The sequence below is a fragment of the Zeus faber genome (genome assembly GCF_960531495.2).
Source record: "Zeus faber genome assembly, chromosome: 1".
Classification (NCBI taxonomy): domain Eukaryota; kingdom Metazoa; phylum Chordata; class Actinopteri; order Zeiformes; family Zeidae; genus Zeus; species Zeus faber.
Window position 1 is genome coordinate 57,267,740 of NC_137193.1, and position 21,337 is coordinate 57,289,076.

At 44.0% G+C, this 21,337-nt stretch overlaps 4 protein-coding genes across 10 annotated transcripts in view; 2 read left to right on the plus strand and 2 right to left on the minus strand.

Moving 5' to 3' along the window:
* slc22a23 (solute carrier family 22 member 23) overlaps positions 1 to 5,115 on the plus strand; it is a gene marked incomplete at both ends in the record, with an annotated part of 12,005 nt that extends 6,890 nt beyond the window's left edge. The window contains 7 exons of the mRNA XM_079997896.1: positions 2,076 to 2,262; positions 2,550 to 2,677; positions 3,181 to 3,283; positions 3,522 to 3,748; positions 4,125 to 4,157; positions 4,359 to 4,482; positions 4,686 to 5,115. Of these exons, the coding sequence (XP_079854022.1) occupies positions 2,076 to 2,262; positions 2,550 to 2,677; positions 3,181 to 3,283; positions 3,522 to 3,748; positions 4,125 to 4,157; positions 4,359 to 4,482; positions 4,686 to 5,115 (1,232 nt within the window). The remainder of the gene's footprint in view (positions 1 to 2,075; positions 2,263 to 2,549; positions 2,678 to 3,180; positions 3,284 to 3,521; positions 3,749 to 4,124; positions 4,158 to 4,358; positions 4,483 to 4,685) is intronic.
* A 957-nt stretch (positions 5,116 to 6,072) lies between these two features.
* On the minus strand, positions 6,073 to 10,337 carry psmg4 (proteasome (prosome, macropain) assembly chaperone 4). The gene is made up of 3 exons (XM_080012304.1): positions 10,116 to 10,337; positions 9,961 to 10,036; positions 6,073 to 7,111 (listed from the first exon to the last, which is right to left on the minus strand). The coding sequence occupies exons 1-3, from the start codon at positions 10,293 to 10,295 to the stop codon at positions 6,990 to 6,992; spliced, it is 378 nt and encodes a 125-aa protein (XP_079868430.1). The 5' UTR covers positions 10,296 to 10,337; the 3' UTR covers positions 6,073 to 6,989.
* Positions 10,338 to 10,666: 329 nt separating this feature from the next.
* Positions 10,667 to 13,974, minus strand: bphl (biphenyl hydrolase like). Of its 3 annotated transcripts, none has more exons than XM_079998809.1 (8): positions 13,803 to 13,974; positions 12,612 to 12,715; positions 12,271 to 12,437; positions 12,001 to 12,154; positions 11,749 to 11,880; positions 11,531 to 11,654; positions 11,304 to 11,404; positions 10,667 to 11,196 (listed from the first exon to the last, which is right to left on the minus strand). In XM_079998809.1, the coding sequence occupies exons 1-7, from the start codon at positions 13,880 to 13,882 to the stop codon at positions 11,314 to 11,316; spliced, it is 852 nt and encodes a 283-aa protein (XP_079854935.1). In that variant the 5' UTR covers positions 13,883 to 13,974; the 3' UTR covers positions 10,667 to 11,196; positions 11,304 to 11,313. The 3 variants fall into 3 exon arrangements, with proteins under 3 accessions (XP_079854935.1, XP_079854934.1, XP_079854936.1); XM_079998808.1 differs by having other exon boundaries at positions 11,283 to 11,404; positions 13,803 to 13,973; XM_079998810.1 differs by lacking the exon at positions 13,803 to 13,974 and adding an exon at positions 13,394 to 13,554 and having other exon boundaries at positions 11,283 to 11,404.
* A 1,280-nt stretch (positions 13,975 to 15,254) lies between these two features.
* On the plus strand, positions 15,255 to 21,318 carry LOC307236468 (dual specificity protein phosphatase 22-B-like). 5 transcript variants are annotated; one of them, XM_080008902.1, is made up of 8 exons: positions 15,255 to 15,588; positions 15,699 to 15,732; positions 16,894 to 16,976; positions 18,771 to 18,820; positions 19,005 to 19,079; positions 19,623 to 19,794; positions 19,883 to 20,038; positions 21,219 to 21,318. In XM_080008902.1, exons 1-7 carry the CDS (start codon positions 15,568 to 15,570, stop codon positions 20,012 to 20,014), a joined length of 567 nt encoding a protein of 188 aa, XP_079865028.1. In that variant the 5' UTR covers positions 15,255 to 15,567; the 3' UTR covers positions 20,015 to 20,038; positions 21,219 to 21,318. The 5 variants fall into 5 exon arrangements, with proteins under 5 accessions (XP_079865028.1, XP_079865026.1, XP_079865027.1 ...); XM_080008900.1 differs by having other exon boundaries at positions 19,888 to 20,038; positions 21,219 to 21,313; XM_080008901.1 differs by lacking the exon at positions 21,219 to 21,318 and having other exon boundaries at positions 19,883 to 21,007.
* The last annotated feature ends 19 nt before the right edge of the window (positions 21,319 to 21,337 follow it).

A 21,337-nucleotide genomic window follows, 5' to 3' on the forward strand; every position in this document is an offset into this window, starting at 1 on the left:
TCACTTCCTTGCCGAGGGAAGGATAGCCAGTAAGCAGCAGACTGTGTGTGTGTGTGTGTGTGTGTGTGTGTGTGTGTGTGTGTGTGTGTGTGTGTGTGTGTGTGTGTGTGTGTGTGTGTGTGTGTGTGTGTGTGTGTGTGTGTGTGTGTGTGTGTGTGTGTGTGTGTGTGTGTGTGTGTGTGTGTGTGTGTGTGTGAGAAAGTGGCCCGAGTGGGGTTCAGAAAGAAGGGTGTGGGTGCCAGCAAGATAATCAACACAACAAGAGCCATTCTCCCGCTCAAAAGCACAACAAAAGGACCCTTCCTTTGTGCGTGTGTGTGTGTGTGTGTGTGTGTGTGTGTGTGTGTGTGTGTGTCGCTGCATCTTCCATCCCAGCCGAGCCTGTCAGATCAAACACCACTTCCCCCAAAGGGAGTTGGGGAATGGTATGTTGATTTTCTTCTGTTTTGCCTTTGAGATTATATTTGCCCATCCGCTCTGTGCAGTATCGTTCTCAAATGTAAATCCATTCACTTAAAATACTACTCAGATTATGCATTCTAGTCATTCTAACATACCTCTAAACCATCCTGTTCCAAGACGCTTTGTTTCATTTGGTGGTGCCACCCTCCTGAGGCCCCTAGTTCTGTGAGCCAATGGGGTTTGAGTGTGACTTCCGGGTTCCGTTGTGTTTAGTCCAAAACTTTCACTGATTTCACCTTATCAGTTTACCAAAATCTGTTTCTGAACAAATGTAAGAAATAAGCAATCTGGTTGCTGAATCTTCACTCGTATTAGATCTACAAGGCCTAATTTTAAAGTTTGTTCCGACATTCATTGCTTTGCTTCAAGCTTGTGGGGGAGACCGCACGGGGACACCTCACGCAGGGATTTTTTTTGTTTTATGTAAACATGGGAAAATTAAAGAAATCATCATAAATCAATAATACATCTGCAATAAAAACACACTTTTTTATTGGCTTTGTTTGGAGAAACGCACAGCAGATCGCGTGAACTCTCTGAGGCACAAAGTGACGTAGGAAGGGAACCCAAATCTGAACAGCTTGCTGAATAACATGTTTTCTGAAAAAGACTGACTGGGTTGTCTCCTCTCACATTTTGTGTGTAAGTAGGCCCATCAAAAACAAAAATGTATGTGCACAAGCACTGAAAAGTGAGTATTCCATAATAGGTCCCCTTTAATTATGTGATCTCTGCCGGGCTCTACCTCTCTATTTCTCTGTAGATCTCCCTCATTCTCCCCTTGTATTCCCCTTGTTTCTCGCCCTCACCCATTCCCGAGTAGTGGATTTAATATTCCTCCAGTGGCTCCGCTGATGAATAGAGGGAGTTCTGGATTTCCTCGGGAGGGGAGACTCATTTGTATTCTGTCCACTGTTGTTTTCTTGTATTTGCCCCCCTCCCATTGCCATCCTCTCCATTCTCTTTCTCCCTACCTCTCCCTACCTCTCCCTACCTCTCTCTCTCTCTCTCTCTCTCTCTCTCGTCTCTGCAATGAGAAGTGACAGAACATGGCCCCGGTTGCTCTGTGGGCCTCCCCCTACACCCTCCACCCCCACCGCTTTGGTCACCTTCAAAAAGACCTTGCCATCTGGGCCAGGCCATCTGGACTGTACCATGTCACTGGAAACGGGGTGGGGGGTGGGGCGGTGACACTGAAAAGGGGGTGGAGTTCTTTTTAAACAGCCGTACAGTAGATGGGCCAAACACTTGCGAAAGGCCAATTGAGTAATTCACATTCAAGTCTGTATGTGGTCTGGGGTTTAAATACTGTCCACTCAGGGGAATGCTCAGCAGTAGGCTGCTCAATTATTCATGGAGGAAATTGGATATTGGGTTTACCATTAAACAAGCACAAATCATCACAGACTTCCAGGCCGTTAAGGTTGTGGTACAGTTCACTGCAGTGAACATGAATGTGTTTATGCAAATACACACACATTTGCACTTGACTCAGCTCAGCTTGTGAACTGGTGCCAGTTTTGACCGGTGATACATTTTCACGGCCTTGTGCCTCTCATCTCTCAATTTCTCTTTTCCTCTACCGCTGTCTCTGTCTGTCTCTTTCTATTTAGGGATTGAGCTTTGTTTGCCAGGTTGGCGCTTCTCCATGACCATGGTGGCCAGTTTTCTGATGGTGGCGGGGCAGCTCCTGATGCCAGGAGTTGCAGCGCTGTGCCGCAATTGGCCGGATCGCGATGACTGGCAGGTTCTCCAAATCGTCATAATCAGTCCCTTCGTCTTGATGCTGCCCTATGTCTGGTAAGTCCCACCCACTGAGAGAGTCTTCTCTGGCGGTGGTGTCTTGGTGCTCAGGGCCAGGCAATAGCTTGTACAGTGCTCACACTTGTGCTAGAACGGACAGTACACAGGACCCTCTGTTCAGACACAGAAAAACAATGCACTCTTTCTTCCATTGTCTCCTTTCTCCTCTCTCTTTACTGTCTGTTTTTTCCTTCTTGCACTGACACCATATTCTGTTCTCATCCTTTTCTCTGTGCTTCTCTTTTTACTTTGCCTTCTCTACGCCCCGTCCCGTTCTTTCCAAGGATTTTTCCTGAGTCTCTGCGCTGGTTGCTGGCCACCCAGCACTACCCCAGGTCCAAAGCCATGATGCTGCGCATTGCCAAGAAGAACCGCGTTGACATGACCGCTGAACCCAGTGGAGTTTTCATGGGTGAGGGAGAAAGGGCTTTTTCCTCCAACTGATGAACGGGGGGTCATTAAATGGTACAGCTCCACTCCCTCCCCATGTGATGAACTGAGTCTGCGATGAACACTTTTCAAACCAAGACTCAAAGCCCTTTACTTATATGCACAGATGCAACACCTTGAAAGGGCCTCGAGAGCCCTAGAGAGTTTTTGCTTAGGTGATGAAATACGCCTGCAATCACTGGCCTCATTAGATCAATCATTGAGAACGATTATGGTGAGACTATAAGGGGCTCTATACACACACATCTTTAGTCACAGTGTATTGCTTCTGTCTGTCCCAGTATCCCAGGGGTTATGGTACACCGCTCATTACTGATGAGCAAGCTTGTAAAGTTGGCCATTGAGAAGCCGGTTCTCATCTCAGCGTTGGGAGGCTTTAGACTTCCCCTGTGCCTGGTATCTTGTTTCCTTCCTGACAGGACAGGTCTCAAGATTCCCCCCCCCCCTTTTTTTGTCTCTTATCAGAGCTGGAGCAGGAGCTGCACAAGAAACCCCAGAGGACCTGCATTGTCAAGATGATGAGCACCAGGAACCTGTGGAAAAATATAGTGGTGCTCTGTGTCAACTCGTAAGTGTGCGGCCGGCGTGAGTCCGACTTGTCCGGGCCCTCTGCTAATCAAATCGGACGTTCGCTGCCATTAGGGAACGTTAGTCACACATGATGAAGTGATCTGCTTAGAGAGGAACTGTGGCAGGCGTATCTCCAGGGTGAATGTACTGGAGCGTAACATCTCGCTGATTACATTAATGCCATACGTTGAGGTCAACCTTTTCCTTGTTGTGTTTTTGTGTGTGCGCGTGTGCAGATTGACAGGTTATGGGATCCACCACTGTTTTGCCCGGAGTATGTTGGACCCCGAGGCTCAGCCCACAGCACTGTGCCACGCGGACTATTACACGATGGCCGGCATCGCCGTGGCAACCTGCCTGGCCCTGTGCCCGGCGGTGGGGCTCATGGGTCGCCGGGGAGGACTCCTCACCTTCATGATCATCACCGCGCTGGCCTCGCTTCTGCAGTTGGGTTTGCTGAACCGTGAGTCACAGAAGAATAATAAGATAAACAATAAGCTCAACAATCCCATATATATTAAAGTTTATGGACTGTATAACGCCTTCCTATGTGTATCTACATAGCTGCTTATTTATTGGAAGCATAGAAAGATTTGCATGCGTCTTTTTCCTAATAATCTGCGAATATTGCGGATTGTACCATAACTTCAGTTTAATCGGATTGTCCGCCTGTCCTTTTTTGACCTAGATCGACTATATTTGGTCATTATTTTAAGCTTTGCTAGTAAAACCCTGAGTTCTGCTAAGGGGCGATCCCGGTGCTTTACTTTCCTCCCACTGGACCCGTTGGTTGTGCTCTCTAATTTGATGCTCCTTTCTCTCTTCTTCCATGCATCCAGTGATTGGGAAGTACAGCCTGCGCCACGACATAGGTACAGCTGCAGCATGACCCTGAATATAATGAATAGCAATCCTGCCAGAAGACAGGATCTGTGGTTTTATGATGCTCAATTCAGTAGAAAGCAAATGATACAACTGCATGTAAGGCTAGCTGATGATTCTTCGAGTACATGAATGTTAACACTACGTTGGCACGCTTCTTTATTTCATTTTGTTTTATCCCGTCTGCACAGTCCTGCGAGACACTCTGAACAGAAAGTTCTCTGTGGCCTTCTCCATCATTGGCATGTTCTCCTCTCACGCCGTCAGCACACTCAGCATCTTCTTCTGTGCGGAGATCACACCCACTGTCATCAGGTGAGCGAGTGTGCATGGCCGTACACACAAGCCTTATTGTGCAAGTTTAAACAACACACTGCATTAGAGTGGCTCATTTGTAGGTCTAAGCTTGTCCATTTGCGCCATCTTGTGGAACAATAACATGCACGGACACTTTTCTTTTTTTTTTTAACAGTGTAGTTATCTGCCTTTAATGGCCCATTCATTTTCCATCTGTGCAGAGGCGGAGGGCTGGGGTTGGTGCTGGCCAGCGCTGGCTTTGGGATGCTCACTGCCCCCATCATGGAACTCCACAACCAGAAGGGCTACTTCCTGCACCACGTGATCTTCGCCTGCTGCACGCTGTTGTGCATCATCTGCCTGCTGCTGCTCCCAGAGCCGCGGGGCAAGCCGCTGCCGGAGAGCCTCGCCGACGGAGAGAGCTTCACCCGGCAGACACTGCTCCACCCGGGAGAGCAGCATCTCCTCCTCACCAAGACGGACAGGGACTACTCGCGCGTCCACGACACACCGCTTCATCTCACGGCGACGGGTGGCGCCACTGTGGCGGCGGCCACTGCTCTGGCAGCAGTGCCCGCTTCGTACGCCCTGGCAACCGGAGGGGAAGTGCTCGGGAACTGTGCCATCTCCAACGGGACGAATGGGTCCTAGCAATAGTGCACTACCGTGCCGTTAATTGTTCATGAAGTTTCACTGCCTGTGTGGTGCTGGGTCAATGAGCCTGTGAGGTGCTGGGTCACTGAGCCTGTGAAATACCCAGGGGATCCATTTCAGACAAAACCAAAAAAAAGAAAAAAAAGATCTTAAAAGACAGTGTGTATTAAGAGCAAGAGATGGGGATGAAGGACGTGTCTGTAATGTGTAGAGCCAATAGTTCTTGTAGAATTTGCTCGGAAGTCAAGAGTGTAACTCGAGTCAGTGTGCGCTACTGATATAAACCAAACGTTTTGAGTGGTTTGGATGATTTGGTCTCACTGTTGAAGTTGTGTCCTATCAGAGTGATTTCTCTGCAAAGAGGAGTAGATAAGATCCCAGGGTAAGATTCCAGAGTAGACTAGCTTTCAATAATGTGTGCTCTATAAATCTTCCAATAGGTAGTTTGACTTGGTGAGAAGGGACTTCCATGTATCCCTTCAGTTCTTTTGCACTAAACGTCTGACCAAGACACAATCAATTTGATTGAATGACTTTCAGCCAACGCAACGAGGATCCAGGGATTGGCTGTACCCCTTACACTATTTCTTTGCATGACCGGGCACAAAATCGATTTATACATGTGCATTTCTTCCTCCTCTGACATGTCCTGTAACTACAAGTCCAATTTGGCACTTTATTATCGGAAGTAAGGTCAGTGTAGACACCTTTTAAATTGTGAGCATTATTCCTCTTATGCATGTGTATGGGTGTATGATGGCTGACGTGACAAACAGCCGGAGACTCGGGCACAGTGCACGGAATGTCTATGAAGACTGTGCAATGCTCAAAGAATAAGAAATCTGAGCGTTGAACAGACATCGATTTAAGCAATCAGCTTAATATGTCTAATGACACATCTCAGCCTCTGGCTTTATAGTGGCTCTGTTCTTTGACAAAACACAAAAAACTATGTAATAATGAAAATAATTATTTATTTTGTCATGTGGCCAAGGGCATTCCATTGCTTGAAATACCTCTATATTTAGCGAGATAATACACCACCCTAATTCTTACACCCCCTTTGTTTTGTGTACTGTGGTAATGTTATTGGTTGTAATCCTGTTCCTAGGATGTGTAAGCTTAGCCTGACAAAACATCTTTGGCCATGCCAAAAAGCACAACATTAATAGTTTTGAAATAGGTGTGTGAAAATGTAGAGTAGAGACGCATGGTCTGCGTAGAACAGGCCTGGTTGTGACTTCTGTACGTGTGTACAGGACCCTTCGCTCTGTCGGTAATCCTCAGAGAAAGAGTATACATTTGCCATTCATTGATCATGTATGGGCCGCCTACTTTTTACAATACAAAGCACATTAAATAGCTAGATCCTTTTGTAAATGGTTTGGTCCAATAATAACAACTCTGCCCACAAGTCATAGAACACACCTTTCACATTTGTACCATTACATACTTAATACCAAACACCTTGTATGGTTTGCAAGTTTCTGTGTTTTAAACAATGAAATATTTGGACAAGTCTCAACCACTAACTTGTTTTTTCAAGTGTTTCTTTTTCGTTTTTAATATGATGCATTTGTACAAAAAGCCATAGGCCTAAATGTTTTGATAATGAACCACACTTAATTTATTGTCAATAAATTGTCAATAAATTAACACTTCTTGTGACCAATTGTGATTATGCTGTGTGTGATTACTGAATATGAATTATTTATATTTACTGTTGGAGTCCTGTGTTCCTTGGCATGTTTGCGGAAGTGATGAAAGAATAGTAAAAGCACAGATATGGTTTCCCTCCTTTTGAAGCTAGATCATGTCCATACATGTCCGGCACAGTGGTAGGAGACCGTCTTAAGAAGAGGATTTCCATGTTAAAAGTGTTCAGGGTGAAGGTCCAACTCCTTTTTGATCCTATCCTCCACCAGAAGAGAAAGACTGGAGTTTGTTGTGGGAAGACTATAACTCACAAATACTTGCTTCCTTGTCTTCTTTGCTGTGAATCAGAAATGGGAGATGTCAGCAGTTTCACGGATAGGGTATTAGAAGGCAGTTCAGATGATCTTTTGCATTAATGTGGTGGAGCTACACAGGGCCGGTCACAGGCCGAAGCACTCATTTAGGAGCCTCACATGTCTGTGTTTCCATTAAAGTACTTTCAGCTCTCCATCAGCTACTAGAATAAAGGTTATTTCTTGCAGTAGGTTCTGAGTAGGGATGGCAACAAGTAATCCACTACTTCAGGGATTGTTATATAACACCTCACTGATTAGGTGTAGTATTATGCTGTCTCAGTAGGAGAAAGTCTCTGTCCAGAGTAACTTACAATGTTGAAAACTGTACCAATACTACTACTAGATCAACTAATATGACCTAAATCAACCCAAATTTACAGTTGATTTTTTTCGCTGGACTTCAGTAGGAGGAAATGAGTCCATCCAGTCAGCGGCAAACTGTTATGTATGTGTGTTATGGGTCCACAGATATCTTGTTAAGGGCCACCAAAACCGTGACGCTGGCCTTGGGGCTAAACAATACAAGGGGGGAAAAAAACCCAAAACGTTCAATATGAAAATAAACATAATGGGTAGCTGCACTTTAATTCATATATTTGTCTATTTTTAGATTTTCACTCGTAATTAGAATAGTCGTTCTTTTCTGAAATAAGTCAATTGCTATATGGGCTATCAAAAGGTGTTTCAAGATCAAGCTCTTTATTGTCAAATGCACAACAATAACTGGCAGTAGCAGCCATAGCTGGCAATGAAATTATTGTGTCGCAATGCAGGTAAGTAAGATAAGTAACAAAAATGAGTAATATAAGTATTTAAAAAAAAGTATAAAAAGTATTCAAGTGTAAAAAAAAAAAAAAAGCGAAATATATATACAATAAATAATACAATAATAGTAATACAGTATATAGATAATATAACAGTATGGTGTCCACATGCCATTTGGTGAGTGCAGAGGGTGTTTGACCATAAAGTGATGTAGTGTGTTGAGAGTGTACAGCGCAGTAGTGGTAAGGTGTGTACTGTGTGTGTCAGAATAGAATAGAGTGTGCGAGTATTTGTCAGTGTGTGTGTGTGGGGGGGGGGGGGGGGCCACACTGGTGTTTCGGGTGTGGATGCTCTGGTACCGTTTGCCAGACAGTAGCAGAGTGAACAGTTTGTGGCTGGGGTGACTGCAGTCCCTGAGCCTACTCCGGGCCTTCCTCCTACACCTCTGTGTAGAGTGTAGAGGTCCTGCACGGCTGGCACCTCAGACCTGGTGATGTGCTGTGCAGTTTCCACTCCCCTCTGTAGAGCCTTGCCGTCAAAGGCAGTGCAATTACCATACTAGGCGGTGATGTAGCCAGTCAGGATAGTATCGATGGTGCATTGATAGACATTGCAGACTATCCTGGAGTCCACGCTGAACCTCCTCAGCTTGCGGAGGAAATCCGTTGTCTCGTTGCCTTGACGATGATGCCAGTGTGATGGGACCAGGAGAGGTCCTCTGTGATGTGGACCCCAAGGAACCGTAAACTGCTGACTCACTCGACTACAGCCCTATTGATGCGAATTGGGGCATGTTATCCTTCCTGCAGCTTCCTGTAGTCCACAACCAACTCCTTTGTTTTGCTGACTTTGAGATGGAGGTTGTTATCCTGGCACCATGATGCCAGGAGGAACATTTGGAGTGTGGAAGAGGTGGTGGTGGTGGTGGTGGTTGTGCCCATACACACAGCCGGGGGTTTGCCCGTCAGGAAGTCCAGGATCCAGCTACACAGGGCTGTGTTGAATCCCAGCTCCCGGAGCTTAATGATGAGCTTACAGGGCACAATGGTGTTGAATGCTGAACTATAATCAGTGAACAGCATTCTCACATTATGTGTTCCTCTAGTCCAGGTGGGAGAGTTCAGTGTGGAGGGCAAGGGCTATGGGCATCGTCTGTAGATCTCTTTGGCCTGTAGGCGAACTGTAGTGGGTCCAAGGCGCCAGACGGTAAACAGGTGATGTAGGTGAGTAGCCGCTCAAAGCACTTCATGTTGCAAGAGCCTCCCCCCATCATTTCTCTCTTTCCCCCCTCTCTGCTCCAGTTTCAGAACACAGTAAACTGCACTTACACCATTTCAATGCTCATTTCTCATTTTTCCTGGCGGATAATTATTATTATTTTTTTAATCATCTGTCATCAATGTCAATGGCGATCGATGAAGTTGATCGCCGATTTAATCGTAAATCTGCCCAAGCCAACAGGGCGGCAGTCATTCAAACAGGGCCTTGGTTTTCTTGGAAACAGGGACAATGGGGGTCTTTCTCCAAACATGTGGGCACTATTGACTGGTGCAAGGACAGGTTGAAGATGTCTGTGAAAACAGCTGGTCTGCACACGCCTCAAGTACTGTGCCTATGATACCGTCAGGGCCAGGTGCCTTGTGTGGAATAATCCTTTTGAGAGATTTACAAACCTCGGCCCTAAATAATTCCAGTGGGCAGGGGTCCTGGTACATTTGTCTTGGTATAATCTTAGATTACCAATAGTAAAAACTGTATGACAATTTCAGATTATTGCAAGTGTTTATATCATAACCGATCGACATACGTTTTTTGTTTTTTTTTACATATTAAAGCGCTTTGAACGGCCCCTGTGTATGAAACATGTTATACAAATAAACTTGCCTTGTCTTGGATATTGCAATGGAGATCTATCTGATAGTGATGTATAGTAGTCATCAAATAGAATGCAGTAGTATAATATGGCCCGTACAACATATAAACATTTTGAAGCTCTACAAGATATAGATACACATTCGAATACCGTTTCCCAACTCATGATCAGATAGGAACGCTCCATCTTTACCTAATCTCTGCGCCAGGGAGTTTGGAGCTGTGTCCGACGGGTCTCCCAGGACCAGGGACGACAGCGGCATAGAGTCCTGCAGATGGGAACACAATCATTTACAGAGGGGTATTCATAATTCCACGATCAGTCGTGACGGTGTCGCATCAACGCACATATCTGCTGCTCATCGACACCGCCAGGTTGGACAGCACCGGAGAGGACCCGACCCAGAGGAAGAAGCCTCCGCTCAGCTTCATCACGTGGAAGTGGATCACTTGCTCCAGGATCTTTTCGGAGAAATCGTGAACTGCGATGGAACGACCGAGAGCGGCTCCCTCCTCTGTTGTGTTCATGTTGTCCGACGCGCGTCGTAAACGCTACGACACCGCTGGGGTCGTTCGAACGCTCGGCGTCGTTAATACAAATCGTACACTTCCGGGTTAATCGACACATGCGACGGTGCCGCTCTGCTGCTACCTGGTGGCGTAGTTGTGAATTACAAGAACAACCTGCACACCACCGGGGGAAAGGGCAGAGCAGGTTGTTATGCCTGAGGAGACTCTGCACGTTCAGGGTTTGCACACTGGATATTCTACCTTTGGACTAGAGCGTCCGAAAGCATCGGCGGAGAGGAGGAAAAGGGCCAATGTCATCTACGTCATTGGGTTTTTTTTTATTTTATAATGCAGTAATGTAGTTGAGAAGAGGAGAAGCAGAAAGAATAAACACACATATTATTTATATTATGCTTTAATATGTGATACTGTTTTTTTGTCAGACGACTACACATTTATTTCGAGAAAATATTATTATAATATTTAATATTTATTGGCGGCACTAGTGCTGCTCGTGCACACCCAGCTCTGAACTGGTGACGATTGTAGATCAGTTTCTGTAATTATTGTGTAAAACGTAACATCTATGTGAGTGAGTGTGTTTTTCCTTTAACCAAGGGAAATGTTGCCATGTCGTACTATAATGGAAAATACCTGAATTTTAGAAAAGCTTCAACACTGCCGTTGGGAGACAAAGGTACTGTAACCGATGCTCGAGTCAATCTTATTTACTGACATTAAGTACTTGAGTGTTATGGAGCAAAGCAGGGAACTGTGAAGGAAATTGCTTTAACATGTACAAAAATTGACATTTATTATGGTGTGGATAATATCATAGGTTTATTCTATTGAGTGAACATTAACCTAGGGATCCAGTCCTTCACCGTCATGAGAGCCCAAGCTTCCCTTGGACATCGATCTGGAATTAATTTGAAAATCACTAGGGTCAGGCATTGTATAAATGACAATAATAAATGAATAAATAGTAAATTAAACATGACATACATCTTTTTTTCCAGAATGTACCGTGAGCCTGTTAGTTATCCAGAAAGTCTTCCACTATTTTGTTGAATTCAGCAGCAAACCTCAGGTGAAGGTTGTGTTTTCCTTCAGGCATCAGATGCAGCCTACAATGGAATATAAACTCCCGTTGTTAAGCATTGTTTCCCCAAATATCACGGCAATGAAATTTGACAATAAAATCCTACTGCGAGGGTATAATCAGTAATGATGACATAACTGCCAGAACTCACTGTGACCCCCGGATGCGTTTCAGGAGATACTGGGGGTGGAAGCTGGGGACCATGGGGTCTTTCTCTCCGTGGACGATGAGGGTGGGACAAGTGATCAGAGGCAGAAGCTCTATACAGATACTCCCTATCACACAAAATCACATAAAAAAAAAAATATATACGTTTGAAAGAAGATCACATCTTCAAATGACATAGAAGTAGTACATCTCATGATATACCTCCGGGTCTGTGGCTGTACTGGGCAATTCCATCCACCCAGGCCTCCCAGAGCTTAGGGAACAGCTCTGCTCCGTACATCTCCTCCATCGACTGCTGCATCCTCGCACTCCACTGGGACACATCACGGATAGCTGAGGAAAAAAAACAACACATCCTCCAAATAAATATTTTGTAGCATGTCAGTTGTCAGTGATGAAATCAATAAAGGACCCAGTTTATGTCAATTAGAGTTAGAATCGTCGTTGCGGTACCGTTGTAGATGTCGAGGTCCTGCTGGGAGATGTAGGCATTGGATCCCCATATGACCATCTTGCTGATCAGGCCGGGGTTCCGGGCTGCAGCAATTAGAGCTGTGATGCCCCCGTCGCTCCACCCCAGCAAAGAGAACTTCGCAAAGCCCACGGCCTGGTGAGGAAATGACCAAAGGAACCCAAACGATGATGCAAAAAAGGCCGGTTGCGACCGATGGCTTACTTAAACCTGAAACTGAGACACCCGGAACCTTAAAATGACCTCCGGACCTTCATCAGATCCACGGCATCCTTGGCGTCCCTCTCAAAGAAGTCCGGGGGGAAGTCTCTGTCAGGCGGGCGGGAGGATCCATACCCGCGTGGATCCCAGGCCACAACGGTGAAGCGATCCTTATTCAGAGACTTCAGCTGCGGCCCGAAGTCAGTCTGTGTGCTCCCTGGAATGGGGGGGAGAGAGAGAGAGAGAGAGAGAGAGAGAGAGAGAGAGAGAGAGAGAGAGAGAGAGAGAGAGAGAGAGAGAGAGAGAGAGAGAGAGAGAGAGAGAGAGATTTCATATGATCTGGGCTCTCGAGCTCTAGTTTGAAATGTGCTGTTTTATTTGAGTTGTTTACCCAGAGCTCCGGGAAGAAGCAGGACGGCGTGCTTTCCTCTGCCAGTCTGCTCATAATGCAGGTCGACTCCGTTGACGCGCTGCCGCCCGGAGGTTATCGAAGACCTGAGGAAAGCCGGACAGGTTGGGGTGGAGTGTTTGTTACACAGTAGAGAGATTAGTCTCAATATAATTAAAAATGTATGGGCCTCTTATTTATGGATAAGAATATGTTCATTTGTAAATTGTATTGAGACTTATCTCTCTCCATGACACGTACACTAAAAAGCACAATGTAAAAAAATTCTAATAATAACAAATACCAGTGATGGTTTAAATATTCAGACCTTTTACTTACGTAAAAGTACAAATTAGTTCCACATGGACATTTCTCCATAAATGAAAGCATTTGGTCTTCAATATACAAGGCATTTAAAGTAAAAGTACTTCTCATATCCAGCACGGTGATATACAGAAACACAGCCTATAATAAATAATATAATATAGAAAGGGCCTCCTGTTGCCTTTCATTCAAAGTAGTAAATAAAATCGGAATATTTTAAGTAAGTACACAGGGTTCATTCTGGCATTCCAAAATTAAATTCAAGGACTTTCAATACATTTTCAATGTGACCTTTAGAAATAAAAATATAATATAATCTTCATCTCATTGTCTATATATATACACACACACACACACACACACACACACACACACACAATTATTAGTATTATTATGAATAATAATAATAATAATAATAATAATAATAATAATAATAATAATAATGTCATTGTTTTTTTTACCATGTGACAGATTTTTTCAATGACTTCAACACAAGGTATTCCAGTTCTTCCATTTCTGAGGACGAAACTCAAGCACCCAAAGGACATGGTAAGGACCCTAAGTACAGATACTTGGAAATTGCACTGAAGTACAGTAAATGAGTACTTGTACTTGCAAGTTACTTTACACCACTGACGTCCACCGACGTACTCCAAACCGCCGCTGCGCCACCTAGTAGACGTCAACGGAACATACTTAAATAGAAAACTGCAAACCGCATGGGTGGACGCACGAACCAAAACGCACCGAATAATACGAAAACTTCTGCAATCTCATAATGAAAATCCAACCCTACACACCAACGCGCGCGTTATTTTCGCATTTACAGATACGACGGTAAAATTAAAAAAAAACAACAACAACATTTACCAGTAGAGATGTATCGTTTTCATGGGTCCTTTATCAATATGCGTACAGGCGCGGAGACGGCGTCCTAAAAAGGCAGACATTTCTCAACTCGTCGTTCGCTGGTGTTCGTCGACACTTCGGCGCAGGAGAGCGCGGCGGCGAAGAATGTGGCGAATGTACCGGAACGAAACACGGGTTGATTCACGAAACGCCATTTAATGGGGATGAACCTTAAAAGGGGCAGGGGGGGGGGGGGTGTGGGGTGCGGGGTGAAAGGAGAGGAGACCGTCTCCAGATTTACCACACCTTAGTCTAATGTGGGTTTTTAATTAGCTAAACTGAAGTCCACTGAACGATGTTTTTTATTTATTTTTTTCAGTTTTCAGTTTTTTTGAGTTTCGTTCTGATACATTCGACAAAGAAATCTCTCCCCTGTCGCGGTCAGTTTCCATTCATTTCAAATCACTTTTTCAACGTGCCAAAGCAAATGAAAACCAATATAACCTCGAATAAAAACCAAACTATAAAAATAATCATAATAATAAAAAAATAATAATAGTGATGATAATAATAATAATAATAACAACAACAACAACAACAACAACAACAACAACAACAATAATAATAATAATAATTATTATTATATTAATCATATCATATATATGATAAGTGAAAATAACATAAAAATAGACAATTTTAAACATTGCTGGCTCATAAAAAATATACACAGATAAGTAAAGCAAACCTAAAATAAAAATGAAAAAATGTAAACAAGACAATTGAAAAATGTGTAGATATATAAATAGAATTAAGGATGAAGACCAAAACACAGAGAGGAATGTTTAAACATTGAACTTAAAAATGTCAATTTAAATAGGTAAAGATGACCGGAGAATACATGAAGAAATACAAATCCCCCCCCATCTCCCCCGCACGTCGTGTTTTTAAATACCTAAAATAATGGGTGGGCCTTGTCACGCACCAGAGAGTCTAAGAAGTCATTTTTTGTAAACGCCTCCACACTCCTCTGACTGTCAGCGCAGTGAGTGTTGTGCCACTCATTAAACCACACACAGGAACCCAGGAAAATACAAAGACACACTAAAAATACCTCGCCTGAGAGTGATGTCGCAGCCTAATTTACAGGAACTCTGTGACGTAAACATGTACATTATGAGTCGAATCAAATGCAAATGGATGGGACATCTTAAATGACCAGAAATCTGCCCCAGGGATATTACTGAGGACTTTTCAAATGCATCCACGGTTCGAGTAGCGTGCTACGTTTCACTCTATCGAGGCGCGGTGCTCCAAATATGGTTGGCATCACTGAGCAATCTGTTGGAGCCGTGCAGGGCGGCTAGAATGGCCTGCGACCATCTTTGTCCCAGCGGTATGTGCCTGTCCACAGTCCCATGACCTATCCCCGGTCTAAATATACATCGCTTAGGCCACATTACGTCACCCCGACCAGCTTATTCTTCATCAACTCGCTCTCAGGCCAAGAGCCGCAAACTTGTTGAGAGCTTTATTACACCTTGGATCCCTTTTTCTTTTCTTTTCTCTTTTTTTTTTGGAAGAGGAGGCTGGCTTGAAAACAATGTGTCCAGAGGCACAAAAGCAAGCGGCGGATCGCTGGCTGAGGTTTTTGGATCTCAGCTAGACGCTACGGGAGCACTTGACAGTCCGTGCGACTTGACTAAAATAGATGAAAATGGTCAGATTCAAGCGCTGAACAGATCGGCTACTAAACCTGCTGTGTTGTTTCGCAAAATTTCAGCAGGACATGGGTAATGGAGTAAACAAGGTAGGGTATGGCGCAGGGTGGCATGATGCTAATAAGTCATAATTTTGTCGCAGAAATGTCACGTTAAAGTGCTTGAACTCATCTTCTTCGCACTTTGGTCCCACGTGCAGATTTTGCCAGGTCTTTATCTTGGAAACCTGAAAGGTAAGCCCGCTCACGTTGTGCAATTTGTGAATAGAATTGATTTGCTTTTGGTATAGTGCGATGGTGTGTGTTTCAGTTCCTCTAAATCAAGGGGTGTGTGGTGGGATGCTGCACTGGGCCCAGTTTCTATAGAGCAATCGTGGTGATAGCAGCATTTCGTATGGCATAGTCAGCAATGTAGAAATTAGAAAATGATCTGAGATAAGATAAGGATGAGTAACCCTGGGTAAGTGAGCATGGATTTTACCGGGGAGTCTCCCCATAGTTTGGGGGCATCCCTGGTGTGTGTGTGTGCGCCGCATTCCACATATTTCCAAATAACAGCAACGCAGCGGTCAGGTTGTCCTGTGCTCACCAGAAATAATAATACATTTTGGAATAACATCTTTGGAGGAGTCAGGTGACTTGTCATCGGTCCGTGGTCGGCTTCAGAGATATGTCGGGTGCTTTCTGTCACCAGCTCTCCCATGACAACGTCGTCTCAAGTTACATGAAGCATGTTCATGTTCACGGCCGACAGACACACCCATTAAGTGTTGGTTTTGCATAATCGGACATAATCTGTATTCCGAATGACGTTCATTTAAGTATACTTGTATAAATGTATTACTTGAATTGGGATCCATTTCTTATAATCTATACAGACTTAAGTGCTATTATTATGCAAACATTGCATATTATTCATATAATTAAATTAATATTAATAAATAATGCACATTAATCTTATTCACGATTTGAAAAAAGCACAATCATCATCATTATTAATCGCTGCTGTAGACTTGTTTTGCCGTGCAGAGGTGACAACATCAGCCTGAAAACCTGCAGAGCACAAATTAAGCCTTGACCACATCTGTCCCAAGTAGAAAACCTTTTGCTTCCTTTCAAGGAACAAAATTTGATTAGAACGTTTACTGTTTCTTGCTTTGGGGCCAAGGTGTTCGTTGCTTTTAGAAACATTGGTTTTCCGGTTTTTCTTTCAGTCCAAAATAAGAGCAAACCTATTAGGCCATAAGGCCACATTTGCTTGGGAGAGATTTGGGGAGGGGCGGGTGGTTGCTGGGTACAAAGGTTCACGTTAGGACAGCACCCGGGTGGGGTGATTTGTAATTGGAGGGGATAAATCATTTTGTAAACTTGTTTTTGCTGTTTTTGCCTCTGCAGATGCACAGGACAGGGAGTTGCTGGCTCGGTACAACATCACCCACATCCTCTCCATCCACGACACAGCTGCACCCATCCTGGAGGTGAGGGACAGTGGACAATGATGCTCTGTCCGTCTCTCTACCTGACTCCCTGTCCCCCCCAAACCTCCCACATTGTTGATAACGGGGATGAGTTTGATCTATACCAAAACAAAACAATGTAGGTCTTCCTCAGAGAACATACTGAATGTACTCAAATGTTCTGTACATTTAATCATAGTCCTTCTTAATGCAAACCGACTGTGTGCCTATGAGATGAGGAAACAATGTATTATATATTTTGGACAACAAGATTGGATACATTTATGTAAGGTTGTTTTTTTTAGAGCTTCATCTCATATGTGGAACTAGAAAACTGGAATTAGAGTGAAAGTCATACTTTCTTCAGTTTTGCATGGAAAGTACTTCTGACGTAGTCTCAGTCACAAGACTGGGAATTTTCTGGGAGGTTTTTGTTTCTCGATTAAGTCAGCGCTGCACTAAAGTGTAGAAGTCACACGTTGAAAATGGATCGAAATTGGAATACTATCACTTCACGTGTCTGAGGAGCTTAATGGAGACCTTGCACAGCAATGAGACAGCAAGGAGGCAGCAACACAAAGTCAATACAGATTTGAAACTGCAACCTTATCAGAAGGTTTCAGTTTTTAATATCCATCTTCTTTTAGGTCTTGTGTATGGAAGGAGTGGGAGGGAGATTATAGATACATCTCTCTGTGAGAGATTGTGGAAGAGTGAGCAGTTGTAAGTAGCTGCGCAGGAGCATTCATTTTGTTTCAGAATACAGCCGAGCGACTCATTGGCCACTTTCAAAACTTGTCCAGTTGAAAGTAACCCTAAAAAAAGAACAACACAGAGAATTCTCCGTACTTTCTCCTTCCAAAATGTCAGTATATATTTCACAACAATTTCACTGAAGAGAAAACAGCAACTTCTTTCTCCAGTATCACTACCCAGACTGGTCAACCATTAAGCCCCTTTCGGTGGTTTTGACCTCAATTCGGTCAAGAGTCGGACGGACGAGCATTTTAAGAGGGAGAGCCGCACGGACATTGTTTGCATTGTTCTTAATCCTGAACAATACATGACATGACAAACCTTGAGAAATGGATGAAGATTGATTACTTATCGATGATTCAGGTCTTTCTACAATGAGCAGATGGATGGATGTATTTGCATGCCCAACAGTTCACCTCGTTGCCGAGAGGCTTCTTGGAAGGCGTCCCTGAGACAGGAAGCCATCTACAGTACCTTCCTTTGGACCCGTATGAGTTGCCGCAACCACAGTCTCCAAGTCCCTCACAAGTTTAATGTTGTCACTTATACTGTCAAATGAGTTATTATACATCAAAACGCACATACAGTGATTTTTAAAAGCATACATATTACCGACGGCTGATGCATGTGTGCGCGTGTGAAGCTGGCCAATATGAAAGACTCCCGGGGCTCAGCGTGTCCCAGAGGGCTTTGGGGTGCGGGGCGCAGTCATAACGGGACGAGGTGGTTTTTGTCCACTGGGGCTGTACGTGCACCGTCAGCTGCCAGGTGCATGTGTACACAAACACGCCAGAGGGGACTACCCCTGCCAGTAAGCACCAAGATGGAGATTAGAATGGAGACACCTATACACCCCGGTGGACAACCCACCTGCCACGCTCAGAGAAAAAAAAAATGTCCTCATCTCTTGAAAATATCGCAGCCCTTCCCTTTCGTGATCATTTTCATCCAATGAGGGCTCCAAAACACTGTGGAGTTGGTGTAGGGAAATGCCGTCGTCTGCAGATGTGATAATGGTTCATTTTTAATGTTTGAGTCTAAAATATGCATTCCCACCAGGAGATGACATACCTTTGTATATCTGCGGCCGACCACTCCAAGCAAAACCTGTGCGTAAACTCATCAATATGTTATATATATATATAGTTTTATATATATATATATAGTGTGTGCTGTGAAATAGCCTACATGACATCTTGATACCTGTACTGTATGACCCTTAAATGACAGAATTATCCCCCAAATACCACGGTATTCTATGACAAATGTGAGGGGTTGGTTTTGTTTTTTCAGGATTCAGCACTTCAGAGAAAGCATCGTGTTCATCCACGAGTCCAGACTGAAGGGACAAGGCTGCCTGGTCCACTGGTGAGACAAAAAAAGACAAGTGAAGCTGCAATTAGCTTATTACTTTTTAATCATAATTATTAGTTCTTAGCTAGTCTATTACTAGTTTATTATTCCCAACTCAAGCACTCATTAGCTTATGACACAGTGACTTTTGGATGCTTCCTTTCACCTTTTCAAATAAATAAATGCATTCTTTAATTTGTATATCAGTGTTTAATTACCTAATAATAACTACTCTAAAGCGATATTAACTTCCCCATGGAAAATTCGAGCACTCGCTTTGCCTGACAATAGTGCCGAAACACGCATGGAAAACAAAATAACACGCGGCAACATTTGGGAAAACATTTGGCCAGGGAAACATACACATGTAGACGATATTGGAAGCATATCAAAATGTCTCCATTATCATTTAATAAAGGTCTTTCCTTATCTAGCTGAAAAAAAAGGTTTAACCAAACCACAGCTTTCATTGAACAACCATCTGACCATCAATTGACGGACAAAAAACAAACCCAACATATCGTGCTGTGTGTGTGTGTGTGTGTGTGTATCCAACAGCGTGGCTGGCGTGTCCCGCAGCGTGACCCTGGTGGTGGCCTACATCATGACGGTGACGGGCCGCAGCTGGGTGGAGTCTCTGGCTGCCGTCCGAGCGGCCCGGCCGTGCGCGGGGCCCAACCTGGGCTTTCTGCGGCAACTGGAGGAGTACGAGAAATGGGATCTGGCACAAGTGAGTCGTTGGCCGGGCTACACGGCATCTTGGCTTCCTGATGGTTTTTGGTTCAGTCGCTACCATCTTCTTTCCCTCGCCCCTGCAGTATAGGGCGTGGTGGGAAGACACATACGGAAAGAGCTCATTCAACGACGCCGAGGAAGTCAAAGCCCTTTTAACTCGGAAATCACAGGGCGACGACCGTGTCACGGCAACCGGCATCACCTCAACGACATGACCTCACGTGGCACATGATGGATCGGTACCATAACACTTCCTACAAACCCAAACTGTCTATCAACAAGGGCAGCCAATCATAAAGGCCCCTCAGCCTGGATGTGGGCAGGCCAACGCCATGTGTTCACATTTAGCATTTCTAAAGTGACCAGTAACTGTGAAGTTGGAGTGCCTCACCCCAAAAATGTATTTTGTAAAAAAAAAAAGTGGTTGAAGTGGTGAACCTATTATTTGGAATTTGCTAAATACTTGTGTATTGGTGTTTGTGTATTGAGTCTGTTGTTACATGACATGTTGTAGCCCCAAACTGCCAAAACACCATGCTAGGGCAGCCAAGCAGAACACAAAGAACATATGCATGGGTGTGTGTGTGTGTGTGTGTGTGTGTGTGTGTGTGTGTGTGTGTGTGTTTACATATATATATATATATATATATATATATATATATATATATATAGAGAGAGAGAGAGAGAGAGAGAGAGCGAGAGAGAGAGCGAGAGAGAGCGAGCGAGTGAGAGAGAGAGAGAGAGGGGGGGGGGGATCATTGGATATTTACTTTAAAAAAGGATAATATTGGAAAAGGTTAATCAAAGCAAAAACAACAATTATCACAAATGTAATCCTTGTAATAACAGTTGTTTTTGCTACGACGCTTTCGAGGCTCACGGATAATGTAGTCATTACATTATTCGTGAGTCTAAAAACCTTAAAAAGAAAAAGTATGGAAGCTGGAGACAGTTGCCATGACTTTTCATCCGACTCTGCTGTTCTTTTTTGTGAATGTTCATCCCTATCGCCAGCTTACTTACCAACACGCCGCTTCATCAAATTCACCGCCAGCTGTCTTTAACTCTTTGCCCGATCTTTATTGCCGGTAAAGGCGGACCCCGCCACCAACGATGGAAACATATAGAAGATTACACATGTCACGCAAATACATTGAATAGAATCACTATAATAAGGTGCCAGTTAAATAAATATGAGCTGAATATCATATATGGGATTTTTATTAACATGTACATGACGGATTACCGCTTTAAACAGTGTGTGTGTGTGTGTGTGTGTGTGTGTGTGTGTGTGTGTGTGTGTGTGTGTGTGTGTGTGTGTGTGTGTTATTCCCTTGAGCATACATCATTTGATTCAAAAGATATTCATTCATCCTCTAATCATCTGATTTTTGTTTGTATTACTTTGTCTTTTATCAGTTATGGATCAGTTCATAGAAGTTGTTTTCTTCCTCCCTCCACTACGTCGAAAAATCGTCCAATTTTCCACATGTGCGCGGGTGTGAGTCTTGAGGGTTTCCCCTCCGCTCGGCGCTCAG